The 22,886-nt window shown below is 31.0% G+C and overlaps 2 protein-coding genes across 2 annotated transcripts; one reads left to right on the plus strand and one right to left on the minus strand.

Moving 5' to 3' along the window:
• Positions 1 to 5,550: 5,550 nt before the first annotated feature.
• On the minus strand, positions 5,551 to 7,592 carry LOC118049892 (large ribosomal subunit protein uL13w). The gene is made up of 4 exons (XM_035060051.2): positions 7,208 to 7,592; positions 6,890 to 7,006; positions 6,693 to 6,780; positions 5,551 to 5,871 (listed from the first exon to the last, which is right to left on the minus strand). The coding sequence occupies exons 1-4, from the start codon at positions 7,477 to 7,479 to the stop codon at positions 5,728 to 5,730; spliced, it is 621 nt and encodes a 206-aa protein (XP_034915942.1). The 5' UTR covers positions 7,480 to 7,592; the 3' UTR covers positions 5,551 to 5,727.
• Positions 7,593 to 20,191: 12,599 nt separating this feature from the next.
• Positions 20,192 to 22,315, plus strand: LOC118049891 (cytochrome b5). Its single transcript, XM_035060050.2, has 3 exons — positions 20,192 to 20,465; positions 21,734 to 21,800; positions 21,885 to 22,315. The coding sequence occupies exons 1-3, from the start codon at positions 20,379 to 20,381 to the stop codon at positions 22,139 to 22,141; spliced, it is 411 nt and encodes a 136-aa protein (XP_034915941.1). The 5' UTR covers positions 20,192 to 20,378; the 3' UTR covers positions 22,142 to 22,315.
• The last annotated feature ends 571 nt before the right edge of the window (positions 22,316 to 22,886 follow it).

Raw genomic sequence — 22,886 nt, forward strand, 5'->3', positions numbered from 1 at the left:
TTTTGTCAATTTTATTGCAGAGTTGTAATTTCCGTAAACATGTACAAATTTATATTTACGTTGATAATCGATAATGAATTAAGAGAAGTACTAAAGTGGGTTGAATAATCTTGAGCTAAACCAATATTTTTGCAAATTTATCTAGTTAACATAGTTAATTAATACATGTTGTCATCATATTTGATATAAGTTCGGTAGAAGTGATGGATGATCGTTAATGGATGTATCAAGATTCACCTCAATGATTGCGGAGTATGGATTATTGTAATGGGGTTCAGAATTTTATCAATACACAACATCTAATTCGAGAAATATTAATGGAGGCAGTATTAGTTGTTCATACAAGAGGTGTAAAAATAAAAAAAGTTTCTCGATCTAGATGTTATAACGATGTATCTTCTACAAAAAGGGTTAATGGAGGAATATATGTGTTGGTATACGCATAGAAAACCATTTGTTCTTCACGGGACCATGGTAAAAAGAATGGTTGGGTCAATTTCTAGTGCCTGCAACGTGTATAGAGTTGTAGATGACAATAGTAATCCTTATAAAACTATAGTTAAGGATTCAATGAGAATGAATCAGAGTCATGTCGATCAATTTCCAATCATAGATGAAGAAGCTAATGCGGATGCAACCAAGTTTTTATCTTTTGAAAGATTTTGACAAACTATTATAGGTTGAGTGATGTCAGTTATGATAAAATTATCAAATGGATAACAAGTATTTTACTTGAAAGGAACAAGCTGAAAGAGAGTTTCTATGTTGCTAAGTCCATAATGTAACCCTTCGGTCTAGGATACCAAAAAATTAACTGTGTCCAAACTTCTGCATGATGACCAAATGCAAAACGTGTGACGTTCTCGTTATAAAATCAAAATTGACAGGGGAAGGACTCTTGTCACACATGAAAAACTTAAATATTTCCTAATCACACCTAAACTGCAAAAGTTATTCATGTCATCAAAAATTATTGAGCACATGTCATGGCACCAATCACATGATGTGGTGGATAGAATAATGGTGCACCCTTCTAACAATGATGTATGGAAACACTTTAACAGTGTACATCCTCACTTTACAACCGAATCAAGGAACGTGCGCCTTGAAATATGTACAGACGAATTCAATCCATTTAGATCATTTGCTGCTCCTTATTTTTGTTAGTCGGTTACATTTACGATTTATAACTTGTCACCAGGAATGTGTATAAGGCCAAAGTTCATGTGTTTATCTACGGTCATATCTGATCCTAATAGTCCGGGGCGAAATATAGATGTTTGTCTTTAATGGTTGATTGATGAGTTGACACAATTGTGGTTCTCCAGAACTTTAACTTATGATGTATCAACGAAACATAATTTTCTTATGAAGACAACTTTGATGTGAACTATCTATGATTTTTCAGCTTATAAAATGGTTTTTTGTTGGAGCACACACGGAAAATTAGCATATTCATATTGTATGGAAAATAATAAAGACATTCACGCTAACAAACGCGTAAAAAATGTCTTTTTTTGACTGCCACCAACATTTCTTACTAACTGATCACAGGTATAGAAAGGACTTTTTTATGAGCTGAGTTGAAAAGGATGTTACACCCCGCATCTTTTGGGTGAAGAATTGTATGACATGGTATCAGAGTACGGTGACATTGTGTTTGGTTTTCAATCTGATAAACAGAAGTTTATTGGTTTTAGTTTGACCCACAATTGGATAAAGCAAAGTATTTTCTGGGAGCTTCTTTATTGAAAGACCAATCTTCTCCGCCATAACCTCGACATCATGCATAGAAAAAAAAACGTGTTTGAGAATATTTTCAACATGATTATGGATGTAAAGGGGAAGATAAAGGACAACATCAAGGCTATAATGGATATAGCATTATTTTATCACCGTAAAAATATGAATTTAGTTTATGTTGGGTCATGGGTCACAAAGCCCAAAGCAAGCTTTTACCTTAGATAAGAATGCACAACTACTAGTCTACCAATAACTTAAGAGTCTGCGTTTTCATGACGGACATACCTTGAACATATCAAGGTTGGTCAATTAAGAGGGTTATAGATTATATGAAATGAAGAGTCATGATTGTCACGTGTTTATGCAAACACTCATTCCATTAGTTTATCGGGATTTATTGTCAAAGGAGAATTAGGATGCACTTACAGAGATCAGTCATTTCTTTAAAGATATATGCTCTAATAAGTTGCAGACATAGTATATTGAGATGCTTGAAATGAATATCATCTAGACAACATGCAAACTTAAGATGATATTCTCTCCATCATTTTTTGACCGATGGACTATCTACCTATATATTAACCGTATAAGGCAAAAGTTAAAGACCCGGTCTAATATAGATGGATGTATCCATTTGAGAGGTTAGAGTACATTCAATGTAATTAAAAATGTATTTTCATTGTTTTTGTTAATTGAAAATATTCATTTAATTTAATACAAGTACTTGTTTAACCTTTAAAAAAAAAAAGTTAAAAACAAAGCTTGTATTTAGGCTTCATTATGTAAGGCTTATATTGTTGAAGATATCTCAATATTTATCTCATATTATTTCGAGCCTTAATTGAGAACAAGAATCAATTGCGTTTCATGGCATGCCGATAGTGGTAAAGTGCCTTCGAGTGGAAACTTATCAATATTCTCCAGTCCTGGGCGACTCGTAACAAAAAATGTTGTCAAAGAAAGATAATTATCTAAAATAAAATGAAATAAGCATATAATTATGTACTATTTAACTATGATGGATCGAGACCTTTTATTCAGTAAGTACACTTAGAGATCAGCAAAAAAACTGAAAAGTTGATTAAACCAAGAAAACTAGAAAAACAAATAACTGAAAAAATTGAATCGTGAAAAAAACCGATTAAATCGATTAGAATATTTAAAAAAACAGACTGGTTTGGTTCGGGTTTTATAAGTTTGGTTTTGGTTTTATAAGTTTGAAACTGAAAAACCAAATTGAACTAAACTGAAATTAATAACTGAGCCAAACCAAAACCAAACCCATTATAAATTACAAAAAAAAACCCCAAAAAACAATATAATTTTTTTGTTTTTATTATAAAATAATCGAACCAAAACCAATCGGTTGGGTCTCGGTTTTTGTTCTAAAATAACCAAACTAAATCGAAACCGGTTTTGGTTTTTTTAAAAAAAATAAAATTTTGGTTTGGTTTTTTTTTTTTCAATGATCATATTTCATTCGTGAATCCGTCAATAAAATACACACTGATGGAATGGTAAGGTAAATACCGATAGAATATTTTATCGATAAAATTGTTAAATATAGTAGTGAAAAGAGAGAATTCTGCAAGGTTTTAGGTGAAAACATTGTTTAAAAAAGTGAAGGAAAAAAAAGATAGAGACTATACAGTATATTCGTACTTACACATTATCATGATATAAAAATAAGTGTTAATCAAAGAGGTTGATTTGATGATTAAGAATATATATTATTTTCTATAACTCTTTTAATTCAAACTTTAGGTCTAGAATCTAAGAAAATGTACCAAATTTGTCTAAATACATCTTTAAGATTATTTAAAAAAGATGATTCATGCACCATTTCTAGAATATAACCTGTAGTTGTATTCTAAAAAACATTTTTTTGATATTTTTAATGAGATTTTAATTAACAAAGTGTAACTGTAAAATAAATCTCGCTAATCTAATAAAAGGTGTGTTAGTTTTTAATTAACACATAAGTTGATCCCAAAAAGAATTTTTTTCATAAATAAATAAATTCAAACTTATTTGATGAAAAAGGAGTATTATAGTAATCTGCTAGATTATTAGGATTTTCATAGTAGTGAATCGATGATGCCTAGGATGCTTCTTGTGCCCGCATCATGCAGAATGCCCACTACAATCTGCAATGATCTCTTTCTTAACTTGTACTCTCACTCTAAATCATGCTCGTGTCTTTCTCTACAAGGAAAGATACCTCCCAATTCCACTAAACCCAAAACCCGAAATCAATAATTTTGCTAGCTCGAGAAAGTTGAAGACCAGCCAATCTTATTCTCTCGACAAGGAAGTTTTCTGGGATAAGAATGATGCTACTTCGTATGAACTTGACTCGCTGGACACATTTATCCCTTTATTTAACCAATATCTGTTCTCTTTTTTGCTTTTTCACCCAACTTTAAGTGTAGATTACGAGTTCTAACCCTGTTTAGAATAAGATTTGATTAGTAGACTTCAATTCGATGTTTGATTTGATAGTATTTGGTTATTATCTCGTGAAGAAAACAAAATGTTTTGGTAAAAAGAAAGATAATGGTTTCCTATTGACCGGTGTACGGGTCACCGATTAGACTTGCCGGGCCGGGCTAACTCTTATAACACTGGTCTGATGGTTAAGTTGATTGTTAAGAGAATGGAAGCTGGTGTTGGTGATAAACAAACGTGGGCAAGTTGCAAGAGACGAAAGGTGCCAGGAAGTGGAAACTGCTGGCAATTAAAGTATTCATGGAGAAATGGGAGGAAAGAATTTCAAACTGCTCTCGGAACTCTACAGCTTCAGCACCTTGAAACTTGGCAGGTTGTAGCTGTAGTTATATAGTTCAGATTTTCAAACTGCTCTCGGAAATTGATCTATTTCAAAGTTCAGATTGATTGCAAATCAGGTAAATTAATTTAAATTATAATGAATTTTATTTATAAAAAAAAAACACTAGATTTTAAACCTATATCAATACGGGCTAACCTTTAAAACTGATACTGCTTCAGTCATCCCCACGCAGCACAAAAACTTTAGCGTAAGTACACGTTATGCTAACCCTTGAGGGCCTAGACCTTTGAACTGCTTGGGGGTGAAAATGAATATCGAGAGACTTCATTTCCATAATCTGAATCCCACCTGTGTCATGAAGAACATCTCCTGGAGAAGCGCGTTTGAAAGAATGCCATGTTTTCCTTGATCGTGAAAATTTGTATGCAATTCCCAGATATTTAGCTACAGCTGTAAACAAACTCGACTCGAACCATGCAGACAATTGTGGCGGTGTTGCAGCACCATAAAAGCACCAAAAACTTCAAAGCATCAAATTTCTTTTCCATCAAGAACATACAATTTCATTGGAATCAAATGCTATTTGTTTGTCTTTGAACCAATAAAACTAAAAACCGCAAACATTTCCAGTGAGAATTAACACTTCCAGCACAAAAACCAACCTACATATGCAAGCATAAGGTTTCAAAACCAACTAGTAAAACAGCAGCTGAAAATCATCTGCCAAATTGTAGGAAAAAGGCAAGCTGCACTGTCATTACATTGTAAGAAAAGGGCAAGCTGCACTGTCATTACATTGTAAGAAAAGGGCAAGCTGCACTGTCATTCACACCATTGAAGAAAGGAACTAGTGCTTGGAACCCAAACCCATTCACGCTGCACAATAACTCAGACCGTGTGCCACAACAAAGGGTCTAATTACTTGTGTCCAACATGATGCCTTCATTCTGACATCTTAAGCTATGATTTGACAACAAGAAATGTGCTTGTAAATTAAAAGGCCTGGGACATCGAGATCCAATGGCAAACAAAGGAATTTGAAATTATCTAAATCATTCAACATCTTAACGAGTAGAAACTAAATAACCACTCGAGTTTAAACAGATTCAGGCTTTTTAAACAAAAAATAACACTCTGGGATCCATAAAAACAGAATCCCCAACAAAATTGTGAACTAGCTAGAGCCTTGGAATTCAGTACTTAACAGGTGCAAGGATATCTACTTGGGGACCAAGTTTTTCTTCTGCAGTTACCTCTGCCTTTGCCCTGAGTTTGTTGAGCTGTTTCTTCCTTTCGTATCTAACCTGGGACCTCTCCTTCCTCTTCTCCTCCAGCTCCTGTTGAGTGATCAGATAAAGAGAATTACTCATCAAATTTCATACGCTATTCAAGAGTTTCGCAAGAAACTTCAACAAGAAAATACATGAAGACATTCAATTAACTAAAGAAAATGCATAGCTTGCAACATGGCAAGGTAACAACTAGCAAACACCAGATTGCTATTTCCTAACGAAACAGTACAGCAACTGTTAACTTATCGAATTCAGACACTCATTACACACCCATGACACAAATTAGAACACACTAGTAAATATTCATTAATAACAAAGCCCAGTCCACTTTAAATAATCTCTCGTGAACCAGAGCTGAGAATTTAAGAGATTTTCCAGTTTGTTCTTTTTATTCAATTTGGGGGGGGGCAACAATCCATAGCTATAAAATTGTAGATAACCATCCCCTTCCCGTGGATACTACAATACCTGATGAGGGCTAGATTTGATCCCAAGTTACTTGATACCACAACTAGCAACTTCACAAGAAAAACTTCAATGCATATCACATCATTCTTAAGCAAGAGTTCTTTGCATATAACAGAGAAACATTAATAATAACCATTCCAAAAGGAAACATGTTATGGGTAAATTATATTCCCGAAAAAATGAGGCACCAAGCTTGTACAATCTACAAAAATAAAATAAATATTAAAACATCAACTAGAGCAGAAGTAGCATGTGTGCTTTGAATTAAATAAACTGGTATAATTAAATACAATAAGCCATGAAGCAAATTCAGTGTTTTGAATAGGGAAAATAAGTATAATCCTAATTCATTCAACAATAAGATCATGGTTAGACAATCTAAGGAAACTAAAACTTACTCTGATGGTGTCATAGTGGTTCCATCCAACCTCAGATGACAGTTTGCCCAACAAGCAGTACTTGTGACCCTTCTGAAGCCTCAACACCCTAATTTTCAAAACAAAACATAGAGCAATCATATCAAATAATTATATATAAAACACTTAAGTCTCAATACATCCAAAGAGTCATTCTAAGCTAAGAAAAAAAAACTCACTTAAGAGCATCAGGGATAACCATCCTCTTCTTCTTGTCATATGGAGGTGGGATTCCCTCATAAGCCTTCAATCTTGCAAGGGCTGCCTCCCCTTTCTTAGTCTTGTGTGGTATCATTCTGTCAAAATACCAAAAGAAAGAAAAAATACTTTAACATCGAAACACTCAAAAACAGCTAAAACAACCTAAGCCCACATTCTTAAACACCAGAATACTCATTAAAATGTCAGCTAGACAAGCCATTTCCAAAAAAACAAACATAAATATATATATGAAAACAGAGTCAAATGGGGAGAGAAAAACATGAAAAGAAACGGACCCACGAACGGTGCGCCAGAAGATCTTAGCAGGAGCGCGGAAGTGGATGGGACCATGAGAAGGCTTGGTGTTCATGCGCTTACGGAGAAACCTCAAGTACTTCATCTTCTGTCTCACAAGCCCACCAGACATACATATCTCCTCGCACCTAACAACCACAACTTTCTGGCCGTTCAAGAGCTCCTTGGCAATGATAGATGCCAAACGCCCAAGCATGTGGTGCCTCGCGTCCACCACTACCACCTTCGCGCAGACTCCTGATCCTGACACCATTTTTGCCGCGTCCTCCTCTCTCTCGAAGGGAGTTGATTTCGGTGGTGAAGGAGTATATAAGCGAGGGTGACTAGGGTTTTTGAAGTTAGGGTTATCGAGTGAGTGTCAAGTGAGTCGTGTACGGTGAGCAGTCGTTAGTAGTAAACATGGGCCCGAAGTGGGAAAGCATGAGCTCGTTTAATTGAGCTGGGCCGTATCAAATGTGAGAATAATTGGGTTCAACGAGCCCAGAGCTTTGCTCGTTGGAGGAGGAGGTAAACTCACGAGCTACTAAAATCGGTTTTTTTTTATTTTTTTTTTTTTTAAAAAAAAAAAAAAAAAAAAACTAGATTATTGGATGGTAAAAAACAGAATCCTAGAGGCATAGCTGTGAGAACTGAACTGGGCAATGTTTAGTAACGTTATTCAAACTGTGTTTTTAAAAACAAATTAAAAAATTGTTTAAATTTAATTTTTTTATATTTTTTTAATATGTTAATGTTAAAATTAATTTATATATATATATATATATATATTATTTTAATATATTTCTAAGCTAAAAATATTTTGAAATATAATTATTATTACACTTTCAAATATGCCCTTAAAAAAAATATGTATTATTGGTTATTTGACCAACTCGTGTATTTATCTAGTTAATCATTTTTATTAAAACATTAATATTTTATTTTTTTACAAGATATTAACTCATTAAGGTTTTAATCAATTTAATTAAGTCATTCAAATCAATAAAAACTTGGTTCATGTTAAGTTTTTGTTAACTTGTTTAACTATGTTTAATAACTATATCTAAAATTGGATTGAAAAATCCTAAAATGATACAAACTACAAATAAATGAATAAATAATATATATATATATAGATGATATGATAGATTTTTTTTTTTTTCGGGGCTCGGCTAGAATACATTGGCTAGAAACCCCTTTGCTTTCGTATTTTAATATAAAATGCTTTATGATTTATTTTACAAGTATCAATTTGGTCAATTGGTTGCTTCAGGCTGAATCATCACCTCTGAACTAGAGGGTTTTAATTATCAAGGGATTCTATCGTTTCCCGTATGTGAAGTCAAGAGAATAATTAAAAAAAAAACAGAAGAACATGGATCCAATTTAAAAATACTTTGTTGCTGTCATGCTCAAATGATTTGAGCTTAGAATATAATTAGTAAACACATTATGATAGCTTGAATTAACCCAGAAAAAAATTATAACTCAAAGTCAAACTTGAATTAGATTATAAGTTAAACCGGTTTTGATAAAATTTAGTTTTAAAAATAACTAAAAATAATGTTATTTCAAATAAAAAAATATAAATTTGAATTGATTCAATAAAAATTAATTTTAAAAATAACTAAATTAATATTATTTCATATGAAAATTATAAACTTGGATTGATTTAATAACTCGCGGGTCAACCTAGCAACCCAATTATTTTTTCAAGTGGATCCTCAAGTCGGTCAAATTATTACGCCCTAGGCTTTAGAGATGATTCGATTTTATTCTTTGGCCTTGTTTGAGAACGCAATACAAATCATATTTCCTAAAAATTTTTGAAAAAAATAATTATTTAAAATGAAAAAAAAATATTTATTGTTTTCAGATTGTTTTAATATGCTGATATTAAAATTAATATTTTTAAAAATAAAAAAAAATATTTTAATATATTTTTAAATAAAAAATATTTTAAATCATCATCTTGTTATAATTTCAAAAATATCTATTTGGTGGAGAGAAAGGACAATCCACTTGTTTGCTTGAATGAACAAAGTTATTCCGCTATTAGCTCAGTGTTTATTAGGTAATATTTTAAAAGTTATTTTTTAAAAGTATGTTTTAATCTAAATATATATTATAATAATATTTTTTGTATATTTATTTTTTTATTTTATGTATTAGTATATTAAAATCATTAAAAAAACACATAAAAAATTAAATTAATATTTTTAAATTAAAAACACTCTAAAAAAAAAAAAGTTAAATCCAAACACACCTTGACTCTGCAAAAGCCTAATTTTGCAACGATTTTAAGTCTAAAACGATTTTTAAGGAGATTAGGATTATGAACTCTTTAGATTTTACGTTTTTGAAAAGGGACTTAACAACCATGTGTACTTACTATTAATTTTATAGCCAAATGTTTCTTCTTCTTCTTCTTCTTCTTCTTCTTCTTCCTTTTATCTCAATGTACGTATCTCTATTTATTTATTTTCAAAATAGAGCCTTTAAATTATTGACGATGTTACATTGCACCATCCTCGTTATCCTTATTTAGAGCATGTTTGGTAGTGTGGTAACGGTTGCTTTTCAAATAACTTTTCGTGCCAAAATACATGCCAATGATTTTTTTTATTTTTTAAAAATTATTTTTGACATCAGCACATCAAAACGATCCAAAAGGTACAAACCAAACTCAATTTTAGTAAAAAAAAAAAAATTCAAAATTTGACGAAACGCAGGTTGAAACGCAGTACCAAACGGTCCTTAATTATTATAGTATTTGCTTATTGATAAAATTGGCAAAGGTCCGTTTATTTAGGTTTAGTTTTTGTGTTTGTGATGTAAAAAACATAGTTAGGTATTTGGTAATGCATAAAACTATGTTTTATATTATGAAGTCCAACAAAAAAAATTGAGTTTGAAACACAGTTTTTACATGTTTTCTTAACTTAATTTCATAAAACTTTATTTGTTTTTGCGTTTCAAAAGCACTATTTTAAAAAAAAAATTGTTTTTTTTCTTTGCTTCAATTTTTTTTATTTCAGATCATTTTGATGTGCTTATATAAAAAATAATTTAAAAAAAATATTAAAAATCCAGTGGTTATCATATTAACAACCACAAGACTTGAGCTTGAGATTACAGGAGAACAAACCCTTTAAGCTTTAAATTTTTTTACCACTAAACTACCTACTAGATAGTTACAATTTAATTTTAATTAATCTTGTCTTGAACTTATACCTAGAAAACCTAAAATTGTGCAATGGAATATGTGGTTGTTGTGTTAGCAGACCAAGTGTTCAACAATGGCGTGCTTGTATTGTATATATCACGCCAAACATGTCGCTAAACATGAATATCTCAAATTGCGTTCTGGAGACTTTGAATCAATACGATTTCTCTCTCTCTCTCTCCTTTTTTTTTTTTTTTTGGAGAGATGAGGAAGTTGAACTCCACGACGCAACCAATCTTGAAAATTTTCATGATGCTGCATCTGTGATTATCAATCTTCGACGCAACTGATTTTTTAAAATAAATATAAAGAATAATAAAAAAAAAAGAGGATAGAAATGTGTTCGTTCTAAAAAATAAAAATGAACACAAAAATATACAATTTTCTGAACGGTTTTGAAGTCAACTTTTATATTTTCAAAATATAAAATTAGAATATATATATATATTCTTATTCCTACTATTTATCTTTATTACGGACAATAACTAAAACGCTATTTAAAAATAAGAGAAACAAAGAAAAGAGAGAAACCAAAAAAAAATCACATCCAATCTTATAAAAAAATAATAAAATGTTATCTTTTATATTTATTTCCTTCTTATATTTATCTCTCTTAATATAATAAATAATGATAATTATAGTTTTAACATCATAAAATCTCACAAATTAATGAATTATAGTAAATATTAAAACGCATGGGATATTAACAGTAGACATCAGCAGTGCCTATGCACAAACAAATCATTGCGGACGGACTTGTTCATTTCTTGACAATTTCTTTTGGTCTTGAAAGTTTTATTTTAGCTGATTTGGTTATAATTTAAAGCCAATTATTTCTGATTTCTTAGCCTATGGTGAAATTGAAAGAACAGGAAATAAAATGAAAAAAAGTTTCAAACATTGATAGCGTGCCATAAGTTTTGGAAAAGATACATTCTAGTCATCTAACTTTAAAAATAACAAAAAAATATACGATTTCGATGCCTTAATTTTTTTTCAAATTCAATTATGATATAAAAAGTTTATTTTTATTATTTTTTAGTCCCTGATCGAGAAATGAGAGAGAGAGAGAGGGGTTGTTGGATTATGGTGATAGAGAGAGAAAAAATATCGTCGACATCGATTTAAACCACTAAAATAGTCGATGCTTATACAAAACAGTTTTGTTTGATAAGAGAAGTTCATATTAAATGTTTTTTTTTTATCTTTAAAGTTTATGAAAAATAGATTTGAGCTCGGTTTGATTGTTTGTTTCGAGTTGATTTCGGTTTGAGACAATGTTTTTGATTTTTTTAGGTCATGAATATAGTTATCACAACACCTGAGGTGTTTTAGGTAGAAAAAAGGGGTTTTGGGTCAAAAAGACTTAAGCCTTGGTTTTCAATCACTGTGGTGCCTGAAATCTAGACAAATCAGATGACGTACAATCTATTTAAAAAAAATAAAAATTGGAATGTACAACATGTCCGTTCCAATTGCAAAAAACAAAAGCTCAGTCGTGCAGACCCTAATAAAACGGGCCAAGTGGGCTGGCTTGACACTTAGGCATTTGCTTTTTTCTTTTTTTATTATTTTTTTTATCTAAATTGTTATTTTAAATTAATGCTTATATATATATATATATATATGGTTTTTCTCTAACTTGTTTTTATTTATATCTAGATTAATACCTTCTTTTTTTTTTTGTTTAAAGAGTCTCTCTTTTAAATGACAATAATTTTTTGTTATGCGTTTAAATTTTGAAGAGTTTCTATAATTTATCTATAAATATTTTTATCTTTTGTATAGATAAAATTTATTTTTGAAAATAAATAAAAATATTTTTAAAAAATATTTATAATAGGTGCAACCTTGTGCTTATTTCTATTATCATTTGCTTGAATAAAAAAAAATACTTTAATTAATAAATTTAGTAAACATAATTGAGTAAATATTATAGATTGTAAGATTAAATATTTTAATCCGTATCTATCTTTTAATTTTAGTTATTATTTATGTTTTTATTTATTTACTAACATATAATTTTTAAAAATATATTTTTAAATATATATAAAAACCTTTTATTTTTAAAAAATATCTAATCAATAACAAAACACGAGTAAAATATCTAAGTATTTATCATTATTTATTAATCTAATGATAAGAAGATTATGCTAAAAAAATAAAACAAAAATAACAAGGAAGTGCTCTGTGCGCGCTTTAGAACAATGGTAATGGTTAGTTGAGAGCTGACAAATTAGCACCTCAGAGGCCGATGAGTTGATGGGCAGACCAGAATTCAAGGCAAGCGTGATGCATTTTCCTCACAGGTATGATGAAGGCCTGACCTTGACATTTCCCACCTCTTTTTTTCTTAGACAATTACATTATAGACCAAACACTCTATATATATATACTAGCCTTGGTACCCGCGCTATGCCGCGGGTCTTTTTTTTGTATAAAAATATATAAAAAAACAAAAATTTCAAAATCTTGGGTTTGGCTGCAACACCTGATCTAAAAATAATATTTATAATATTAATAATAAAATTAAACTTGCATGACCGAAGTTTAAGTGAGCCTAATTGCAACACCGGACTCAAGAATTTTGGATGTGGGTCTGGCTATAAGGTCGTGTTATAAAAAATGTAATAATTAAATAAACTAATAAAAAAAAACAAAGAAAAAAAATCAACAGAAAGGAAAAAACTAATGAAGAAAAAGAAAAAAAATAAATTAATTGGGTTAACCCTTTAAACCAGGTTATCCCGTAAAACCTGAGATTTACGTAATGAAATTTTGATAACTAAATAGAAAAAAAATGACGGGTTTACCTAGAATTAATTGGGTTAACCCATCAAACCAAGTTAATCTGTCAAGCTCAGGATACGTACCATGAAAGTATGGAAGTCTGATAACTAAATAGAAAGAAAATTAACTTTAACTAATCCTTGGTACCCGCGCTATGCCGCGGGTCATTTTTTTGTATAAAAATATTTAAAAAGAACAAAAATTTAAAAATCTTGGGTTTTTTTTCAAGGTCATCTCAAGAATCTTGGGTTTGGCTGCAACGCCTGACCTAAAAGTAATATTTATAATATTAATAATAAAATTAAACTTGCATGACCCAAGTTTAAGTGAGCCTAATTGCAACACCGGACTCAAGAATTTTGGATGTGGGTCTGGCTATAAGGTCGTGTTATAAAAGTGTGATAATTAAATAAACTAATTAAAAAAAACAAAGAAAAAAAATGAACAGAAAGAGAAAAACTAATGAAAAAAAAGAAAAAGAAATTAAATTAATTGGGTTAACCCTTTCATGAAAGTTTGATAACTAAATAGAATTTAATTTTTTTTAATGAATTTTTTTGTTTGATTTAGTTTGTTAATGTTATATATTTTTTTTAGTTATCAGATTTATAATATTAATAATATTAATAATAAAATTAAACTTGCATGACCCAAGTTTAAGTGGGGGTGGCTGCAATACCAGATCCAATAGTCTTGGATGTGGGTCTGGCTGCAAGGTCGTGTCATAAAAGTGTGATAATTAAATAGATTGATTAAAAAGAAAAAAACAAAAAAAAAACTAACAGAAAAAAAAAACTAATGAAGAAAAAGAAAAAAAATGAATTAACTGGATTAACCCGTCAAATCTGGAATTTGCATCATGAAAGTTTGATAACTAAATAAATGAAAAAATTAACGGATTTACCTAAAGTTAACTGGGTCAACCCATCAAACCAAGTTAACCCGTCAAGCCAGGATACATGTTATGAAAATCTGATAATTAAATAGAAAAAATTTAATACCAACAAACTAAATCAAACAAAAAAAAATTCATTAAAAAAAACAAAAAAAATTAAAACGAAAAAAAATAAGACAGTTAAATAATATATAATATAATATAATAATAATATATTAATAATGAGTAAAGTGAGGCGTGGAAAAAAAACACTCTCATGCTTAGGAATAATATAATATAATATAATATAATAATAATATATTAATAATAAGTATAGTGAGGCGTGAAAAAAAAAATGATGTATAGGAGGCGTGGGGAAGCTACAATGCTTTGGTACCCGCGCTATGCCGCGGGTCATTTTTTTGTATAAAAATATAAAAAAAAACAACAAAAATTTAAAAAATCTTGGGTTTTTTTGCAAGGCCATACCCAAGAATCTTGGGTTTGGCTGCAACGCCTGACCTAAAAATAATATTTTATAATATTAATAATAAAATTAAACTTACATGACCCAAGTTTAAGTGAGCCTAATTGCAACACCGGACTCAAGAATTTTGGATGTGGGTCTGGCTATAAGATCGTGTTATAAAAGTGTGATAATTAAATAAACTAATTTAAAAGAAAGAAAGAAAAAAAAAACAACAGAAAGGAAAAAAACTAATGAAGAAAAAGAAAAAAAAATAAATTAAGTGGGTTAACCTTTTAAACCAGGTTATCCCGTAAAACCTGAGATTCGCGTAATGAAAGTTTGATAACTAAATAGAAAAACAATGACGGGTTTACCCAGAATTAATTGGGTTAACCCATCAAACCAAGTTAACCTGTCAAAGCTCAGGATACGTATCATGAAAGTATGAAAGTCTGATAATTAAATATAAAGAAAATTAACTTTAACAAACTAAACTAATATAATTGTCAGGTTAACTTGATTTCGTTCTAAACTCATAATATTTAGATTTGACTTGATTTTTTAAAATATGTTTTAAAATAAATTTATTAACCGGGTTATGAGCCGGAATCGATAATAACTTTGATCTTGGCAATCCTGACAACTAATATAATAAAAAGATGTTTCGTAAACCTGATTAACTCGTGAATTGATAAACTAAATCTAGAATTAGTTTGGTTCCAGAACAAAAATGAGTTGAACGAATCCACAATTATATGAATTTTTGATTTAGAGTCGATTTGAATCAACCTGTGTTTTTTAAAATATTAATTTTATTTTTTATGAAAAAAATTATTTTATATTTTAAATTATTTTGATGCGCTAATCTTCAAAATATTTTTTTCAAAAATAAAAAATATATTCTTTTAATGTATTTCAATATAAAAAGTATTTTGAAAAATAATAACCATAATACCAAACATGTCTAAAAAATTAAAATGATTGAAATTGGTTTGAGATCAACCTCTCATGTGTTAATCACTTGATAAAAAATTATGAAAAAATAATACTCTTTTAAGATATTAAAAAAAAATAATACTTTTTCATGAGATGATTTTATTACGATTATGGTATTGTTATGAGATGATTTTAAACAAAAATTTTATATTTTCTATATTTGCTATCTTCATTGTATTATTTCGATCTCTATTATTTATTACGATTATGGTATTGTTACAATGTCTAAGATAATAAAAGATATTTTTTTCATGTTTTTTTACATGAAAATATATTAAACTAATATTTTTTAATTTTAACATGAAAATATTATAACATCAAAACAATTCTAAAATATATAAACATTGCTTGTAGGCAGCCGATTGCATTTTTCATAACGGCTGTAATTAGGCTACCACCCTACCCTTCTTTTAGTTTAAAACAAAAAAAAACAAAACAAAGGAAAAAGATGGAAGACAACTCGCTTCCCTTTCTAAATTCTTTTGACTTCTCCAAAGAAAAGAACATGGCTTTAATTTCAAAACAGTTGCTTGCACATTGCACTTTAATAAAGTTGCTTCCACTAAGAGAGAGAGGTCTTAGTATACCATTGATTTTCTAATTTCTTATTTGATAAAGTTGCTTCTACTAAGACTAAGAGAGAGATCTCAGTATACAATTGATTTCCTAATTTCTTATTTGATAAAGTTGCTTCCACTAAGAAACTTAAGCACGCCCCGAGCAAGTTTGGCGGGTAAGCTACTGGTGAAATGGTAACATTAATTTTTTCCCCATGGTTGCATATCTCAAGGCTCATTATTTAATTCTATAGTTGTAATTAATGACTCCTAACCTACCTGTGGCAATGGGTCCCATTTCATCTTACCACTCACAGTGGATCATTTTGAAGTGATTGGCTCTGCCAGTCTCTTCCTCTAATTGTATCCAGTCCGCCAATTTCAATTCAGAATTTAATTTGGGTTAAATCTTAATTTAAATTATACAATAATTGATCAAGTCAATCTAATAAAACAACTCATAATCTGATTTATATGATTGAAAACTATGTTGTATATAATAATTGATCAAGTCAATGTAACAAAACATTCTGAAATCTTATTAATTTAATCAAAAATTAGTTCGTTAATAAAATAATTGATGGAAAATGTATAGCATGGTTGAGATTCTGTATAAAATATATTTTGATGGAAAATGTATTACAAATAATATTTTTTAATATTACTATATTAAAATAATTTAAGACGCGATGAAAAAAAAGACAACCTTACAAAATATATGAAGAATCCAATAAAACCAGGAAGAAGAAGAAAAAATACTAACTTTAAAAACACCAAATGAAAAGAAAATCAAAGAAAAATGAAATAAGCAGGCAATTTCGATCAACAAATAACTGAATGAACAACTCATGCACATAAAAAAATAAATACTTCAACTGATTACAATATGTCTACATATGTTAATTAAATAAATTTTCGACAAAAAAAAACATTGATAATGATAGTAGAGTTGATACAATCGAAATAGTTTCATATATTTATTTTAATAATATATTATTTTTCATTTAAAAAAAAATTTCATTCTCATTTCTTATTTTTATTCCCATCTAATAAAAATATGTTAGCTTTTTATCTTCATTCTCTTTTTTTTCCTATAATTATTGTTTTATTACTTTTTAATTAAAAACATTTTCCATCTTCTCTGCAGGCCCCCCTTTTTTATTTTCGCTTTTATCACCCTCTCTTTCCATCAGGCAGCAAGCAGCAACAGAGAAGCAAAGATGCCGCCGAAGTTTGACCCATCTCAGGTGGTCGACGTTTACGTGAGGGTAACCGGCGGCGAAGTTGGTGCAGCCAGTTCCCTCGCTTCCAAAATCAGACCACAACTACCTCTCTTCCTCTGATCTGCCTCACGACTACCAGCTTCCATTACCCCTCTCACTCTCAACCAAACAGACCGGCTCCCCTGCACAGCCGCCTCCAGCAACAGCTCTTAGCCGGCGACAGACCCACGGCTTCCTTCTTCAACCGTAGCCGCCCGTTCTTCATTTCTCACCGACGCCAGCTCTAAGAAAGAACCAAGAACAGACTTGTAAACAAATTAATTAAAACCAACTGCTGTTTGGGTTTGCCTTTTTCTTTTGTTTCAGGTGAAGATAGATCTCCACCGGTGGAGAAGATTTGCAGGAAAGTGAAGGCCGAACTTTAAGGCAGCACCGCCGACGCAGAAGCAAAGAAGGGACCGTGCGGCTTCGATCCAGTGGGCTGCGTTCTGACGAAGGCGACGATCTGCGGAGGAGAAGGAACCGAGTTTGAGAACGGATTTTTAAAAGTTGATTGCTGTAGAAGACTTTGCAGTCTGCTTCCTCTGGAGTTGACACCATCTGCCGGAACCAGAAAGAAAAGAGAAAACAGAGAAAGCCCCTCTTTTGGAGAACATGATCTTAGATTGAGCCGGATTGCAAAAGAGAGAAATGGAGCACCAAATATATGTAACCAATTGTTAATCATTATTACAAATTAATAATTAACCAAATGGCTATTTCCTTTGGTAAAGCAGATTGCAAGCAACAGATAATTAATTACTCATGTATTCTACAGGGTTTGTTGTTTTTTTTTACAGTATTTATGCATGGTTTGCGTGGAAAAGCAAGAAGAGAAGAAGCAACCTGGCCTGCGGGAGGTACTTGCTGCTGTTTGCTGGTCTGTCGTGAGGATGGTGGTCCACAGTGGAGCTGCTGGTGGTCGACGGTGGAGGTGCTGGTGATCCACTTCAGCCACTGGTGAAGGCAGAAAAACAACGGTGGATGTTGATTGCTAGTGTAGTAGATGTTGATTGCTAGTGTGGGTTCTGGCCAGGAAAAAGGAGAGCTGACAATGTTTTCAAATATCAGAAATGCACAATGAAAACGGAAATGATGCCAAAGATTGAAAAGACTGGCATTTCTATTATTTTAAAGGTGATAAGATAAGATGTCAGACAATTTAGAATTCGGCAGCCTAATTTTTCAGACACCATCATGATGTCGTTGACAGAAGAAAAAAAGAAGACCTAATTACAGGGGAAGAAAACAAACACCACATCATGACGTCTTTATTTTTTTTTAATTTCGTGACAGAGACGATATGTTTTAGCAGGGAAAACCGTGGGGAAAGCTACAGTACTTTCCCCACGCGTTTTAGAGTTCTGTAATATATATATATATATATATATATATTAGTCTTATTTGGGGTTCGTAGCTACCTTTCTCAACAAGTACACCTTTTAAGAAGCGAGACTAGTCTCATTCAGAATTTGTGGCTATCCTTCCCAACAATTATATTTCTTGAAGATCAAACTTGTATTTTTATCTTTTATAGAGATGTAATAATGCTTTAATTGTTATATTTTATCTTTAACTAACGCTATACTTTACTCATAATGAGAAAAAAAATAATAATAATGATAGTGGTGAAGGTAGAAATATTAATTTTTTATTTAATTTAGTATTTAGTGATGTTAAAAATTAGTATGATATAGTTTTTTTTTGACAAAATTAATGTTATGATTCTAACTTTAAAAAATAAATATAAAAATTATTAAACTAAGCTTGATGAGCCTGTAAAGTTAAAAAAAAAATTTCAAAAATATCTAATGCAAAGTCTTCAAAGTTAAACCAAACATGTTGGTAGAAAGAAATGGTCTTGTAACGTTGATCATCAAGCTCATAACAAATAATTAGACAATTAATTTGTTAAATTAATAACTCATTCCCTCTGCTTGAATTATTTATTTAAAATGTAATCAGCTTTTTTATTTTATTTTTATTGACACTCGTTGGAAAGAGCTTACCCCGTCCAACTTGCTCTAATGAAGTAAACATATTTTTTCTAATCCAAATCTCATAACTTTCTAGTTAATTTTAGTATATAACACGATGCCGTTTTATCTTAAAAAAAAACTCCTTAAAATTAACCTTAAAAATCTAGTCGAATTAGTTAGATTAATATTCTTTTTAGTTTTATTCAAAACTCAATTCGAGTTGGGTCACAAGATTAAATTGAATATCATTATTATTTTTAATAAGTTTTAAATTTGATTTTTTTTTAACTATCTATCTATTTTTATCTTTTAAAATAACTTTTTAAAATAATAATTTATAGTTATTTACCAAAGAATATAAATATTTTTTCAATTTAATTATTTAGTATATGGTCAAATGGTAAAAGTTTGTAACTAAAAAATTTAAATTTTTTGTAATTGTTAATATTAATGACTACTAAAAATTTATATAATTATTAATTTTTAAAATTTATAAAAAATAATCAAAATATAAAATAAACGGTTCCGAACACTCTCTGATCCGTCACGTTGATCTCATTCATTGCGAATTCTTATTAAACACGATACACCATGATTGGTACTATGTCTTAGACGTACAAATATTTAATGCATGCAACATTTGTTCTCGTATCGAAGGGGCATTAGCTAAAATAGAAATGATTTGTTAAAAAAAAATTAAAAAATGTTACCATTAAAGTAATGCAAATGCCATAAAAGAAAATATATAATAAAAAAATAAATACAGGTGGATCAAAATAATTATACAAGCCAGTTGGTTGGTGACAAAAGCCTACCACCTCTTACCGAACCCTCCACAATTGACTCTCACCAACCACCGAACCAACTCACTCCCTCCCTTTCCTTCTCTCCACTTGTCTCCTGGTCTATGTAAGTTCCATTCAAGAATCGAAGCCACTCAATGCTTTTGTGATTGAGTAACAAAGCACAGAATCCTTCATTTTCCTTCTAAAACCAAACGAAAGGGTAAGAAAACACACAATGGGCGGCAACGGCAAGGTATTCACTTTGGCAGAGGTCTCCGCGCACAACAGCCCTAAGGATTGTTGGCTCGTCGTTGAGGGCAGGGTACCCTTTTTCTTTTCCTTTCCAATTTGTTTTGCATTCCCTTTTCTTGCAATGACGGGTTTATAGCATTACATTTGATCTTGATGAAGGTGAACATAGATTTCTCTCTGGTTGCTTGTTCTTTCCTCGTCTTATTGCGTTGCTAATTACACTTTTATTGTTGTTGATGCGGCGGCGGCGGCAGCCGAGTGTTTTTTTATTAAATGATTGGTGGTAATCAGTTCATCTTTTTTTTTTTTTGTTTTCTTGTCTAGCTTTGGAATTCTGATTTCTTAGGGAAAAACCGTGATTGTGAATGTATAGATCTCTTATTACAACCTCGGTCCCTACATTGAATTTAGAAGATTACATGTGACATTTTTTTTATTACATCAGGAGTTAAATTATCGATCAAAGGATCCATGCAGCCGATCCCATCTAGTTTGGGGTTGAGGTTGTTGTTTGTTGTTGTAGGAGTTAAATTATATGTTAAATGACCAGATGAACAATTTCATCAGATCCGTGGAAATCACGGATATTTAAGGGTGAATGTTCAGTGATGACACTGATGGGCTGCATTTGGATAATTGAGAGGCTGTTTTGGATCTTAAGTTTTTTTTCTGAACTCATTGGTCAATATTTTAGACTCTTGAAAATATGTAAGCTTTAATCTATGATAGGAGGGAATTAAATTGCATAGCATCACAAGTGGTGATTAACTTGTATTGTTATCATTATGTCATAAACGCCAGCAGACCAACATGTTCTCGAGATTTATAGAGTTCAATAATTGTTGCCCTGAAAAGGAGGGGGAGGTGAGGTTGCAAGTTTTGGTGTTGAAACTTGAAATCTCATCTCTCATGCGTGCCCCGAGCTGCTCTCGACATTTTATGTACACTGTTGAATTAGACAAAAGGAATGTATTAATAGGATTCTTTAGATCCCCTGTTATTCTGGTTGGATGATTTGTTTTCTGTCTTCTTTTTTGGTCTGGGAAGAGTTGGAAAAATGTGGCTTCAGCCACCAATGACACTGAAATCTAGTCATTACCTTAAAAAATTTAGGGAAGATGGCCAGCCTCCATATCCATGTGCTTGGTGTTTGAGACACAGTTATTATCCTAATGCGGGAGCAGAGAGCAAAGCATGGATCAGAAATGATCGATTTATCATTTCTGGAGAAACTTGAGGTTCTTCATTATGGAAACGCTACACAATTTTGAATGGCATCTAAATATGTCTTCCGATTTTGACATAAGCTGAATTTGAAACTATAATGTGTTGGAACAGGTGTATGACGTGACAAAATTCTTGGAAGACCATCCCGGTGGTGATGAGGTTTTGCTGTCAGCCACAGGTATGAAGACACATACCAAACAAAATTGCAATGATGTGTTCATATATATCCATTAATTCTTCGAGTTTGATGCATGGTCTACAGGAAAGGACGCAACTGATGATTTTGAGGATGTTGGTCACAGTAGCACTGCAAGAGCAATGATGGATGAGTTTTACGTCGGTGATATTGATACAGCAACCATCCCTACCACCGTCAAGTACACTCCTCCCAGACAACCTCACTACAACCAGGACAAGACACCAGAGTTCATCATCAAGGTCCTGCAGTTCCTTGTTCCCCTGATAATCTTGGCTGTGGCTGTTGGGGTCCGCTTCTATACCAAATCACCTTCAGCATAGCCACAGTTAAGAACTGGAAATGTGACCAAAATAAGTTTGTCTTAGTTGTCTTTGTACCCTTGTTGGAGTTGGGACTGTCATGGACGAGAACTTTGACATCCAAGCATTGAGAGATCAATGTTTGTTTTCTCCTTGCCAGTGTCTTTTTATAAAATTTTATTATTCATGTTTTCATCCTTTTACCTTCCATACGCCACTGGTAAAAACATTTTCTCAATTCTTATCAGAGTAGTTATTTGGTGATTTTTGAAATATCACTTGGAGAGGATGAGCCTGCGGCCTACACTGCAACCCCCTATTTAATAGAGAGATTTAATAGAGAGATTGCTGAAATCGATTATAAAGAGTGTCTTAGGTATTATGGTAACTGCTATGGTAGTGATTTTAAAAAAGTTATTTTATAAAAAATATTTTCAGTTGAAGTTGGTTTGAAAAAATAGATGTTTAGTTAAAACTATGGTTGAAATTGAGGTTGAAGAAAAAATAGTTTAATGTGCTTGGTTAAGAATGCTTTTAAAATTAAAATTATAAAATAATTTAAAAATATATATATATATTAATATTGATGATTTTTAATTTAAATATTGTAGATTTAAGTATAACTATTATATTATTAAATAAATAATATTTTATATTAAATATTTTTTATCATTCCATTAACTTATGTATGATTTCATCACGTATGAAATTCATCCAATAAGAACTACCAATTTTCATGACTTTTTTGAGCGTCTAACAAAATCAG

Source organism: Populus alba, chromosome 2 (genome assembly GCF_005239225.2).
Source record: "Populus alba chromosome 2, ASM523922v2, whole genome shotgun sequence".
NCBI classification, from domain to species: Eukaryota; Viridiplantae; Streptophyta; class Magnoliopsida; order Malpighiales; family Salicaceae; genus Populus; species Populus alba.

What these genes read in the sequence shown, in the direction of transcription:
- LOC118049891 (XM_035060050.2), top strand. Translation starts at nt 20,379, where the DNA reads ATGGGCGGCAACGGCAAGGTATTCACTTTGGCAGAGGTCTCCGCGCAC. An exon ending in GGCTCGTCGTTGAGGGCAGG is followed by an intron (nt 20,466 to 21,733) that starts GTACCCTTTTTC and finishes GTGTTGGAACAG; the next exon opens with GTGTATGACGTGACAAAATT. An exon ending in GGTTTTGCTGTCAGCCACAG is followed by an intron (nt 21,801 to 21,884) that starts GTATGAAGACAC and finishes CATGGTCTACAG; the next exon opens with GAAAGGACGCAACTGATGAT.
- LOC118049892 (XM_035060051.2), bottom strand. Translation starts at nt 7,479, where the DNA reads ATGGTGTCAGGATCAGGAGTCTGCGCGAAGGTGGTAGTGGTGGACGCG. An exon ending in TTCTGGCGCACCGTTCGTGG is followed by an intron (nt 7,007 to 7,207) that starts GTCCGTTTCTTT and finishes GTATTTTGACAG; the next exon opens with AATGATACCACACAAGACTA. An exon ending in GTTATCCCTGATGCTCTTAA is followed by an intron (nt 6,781 to 6,889) that starts GTGAGTTTTTTT and finishes TTTGAAAATTAG; the next exon opens with GGTGTTGAGGCTTCAGAAGG.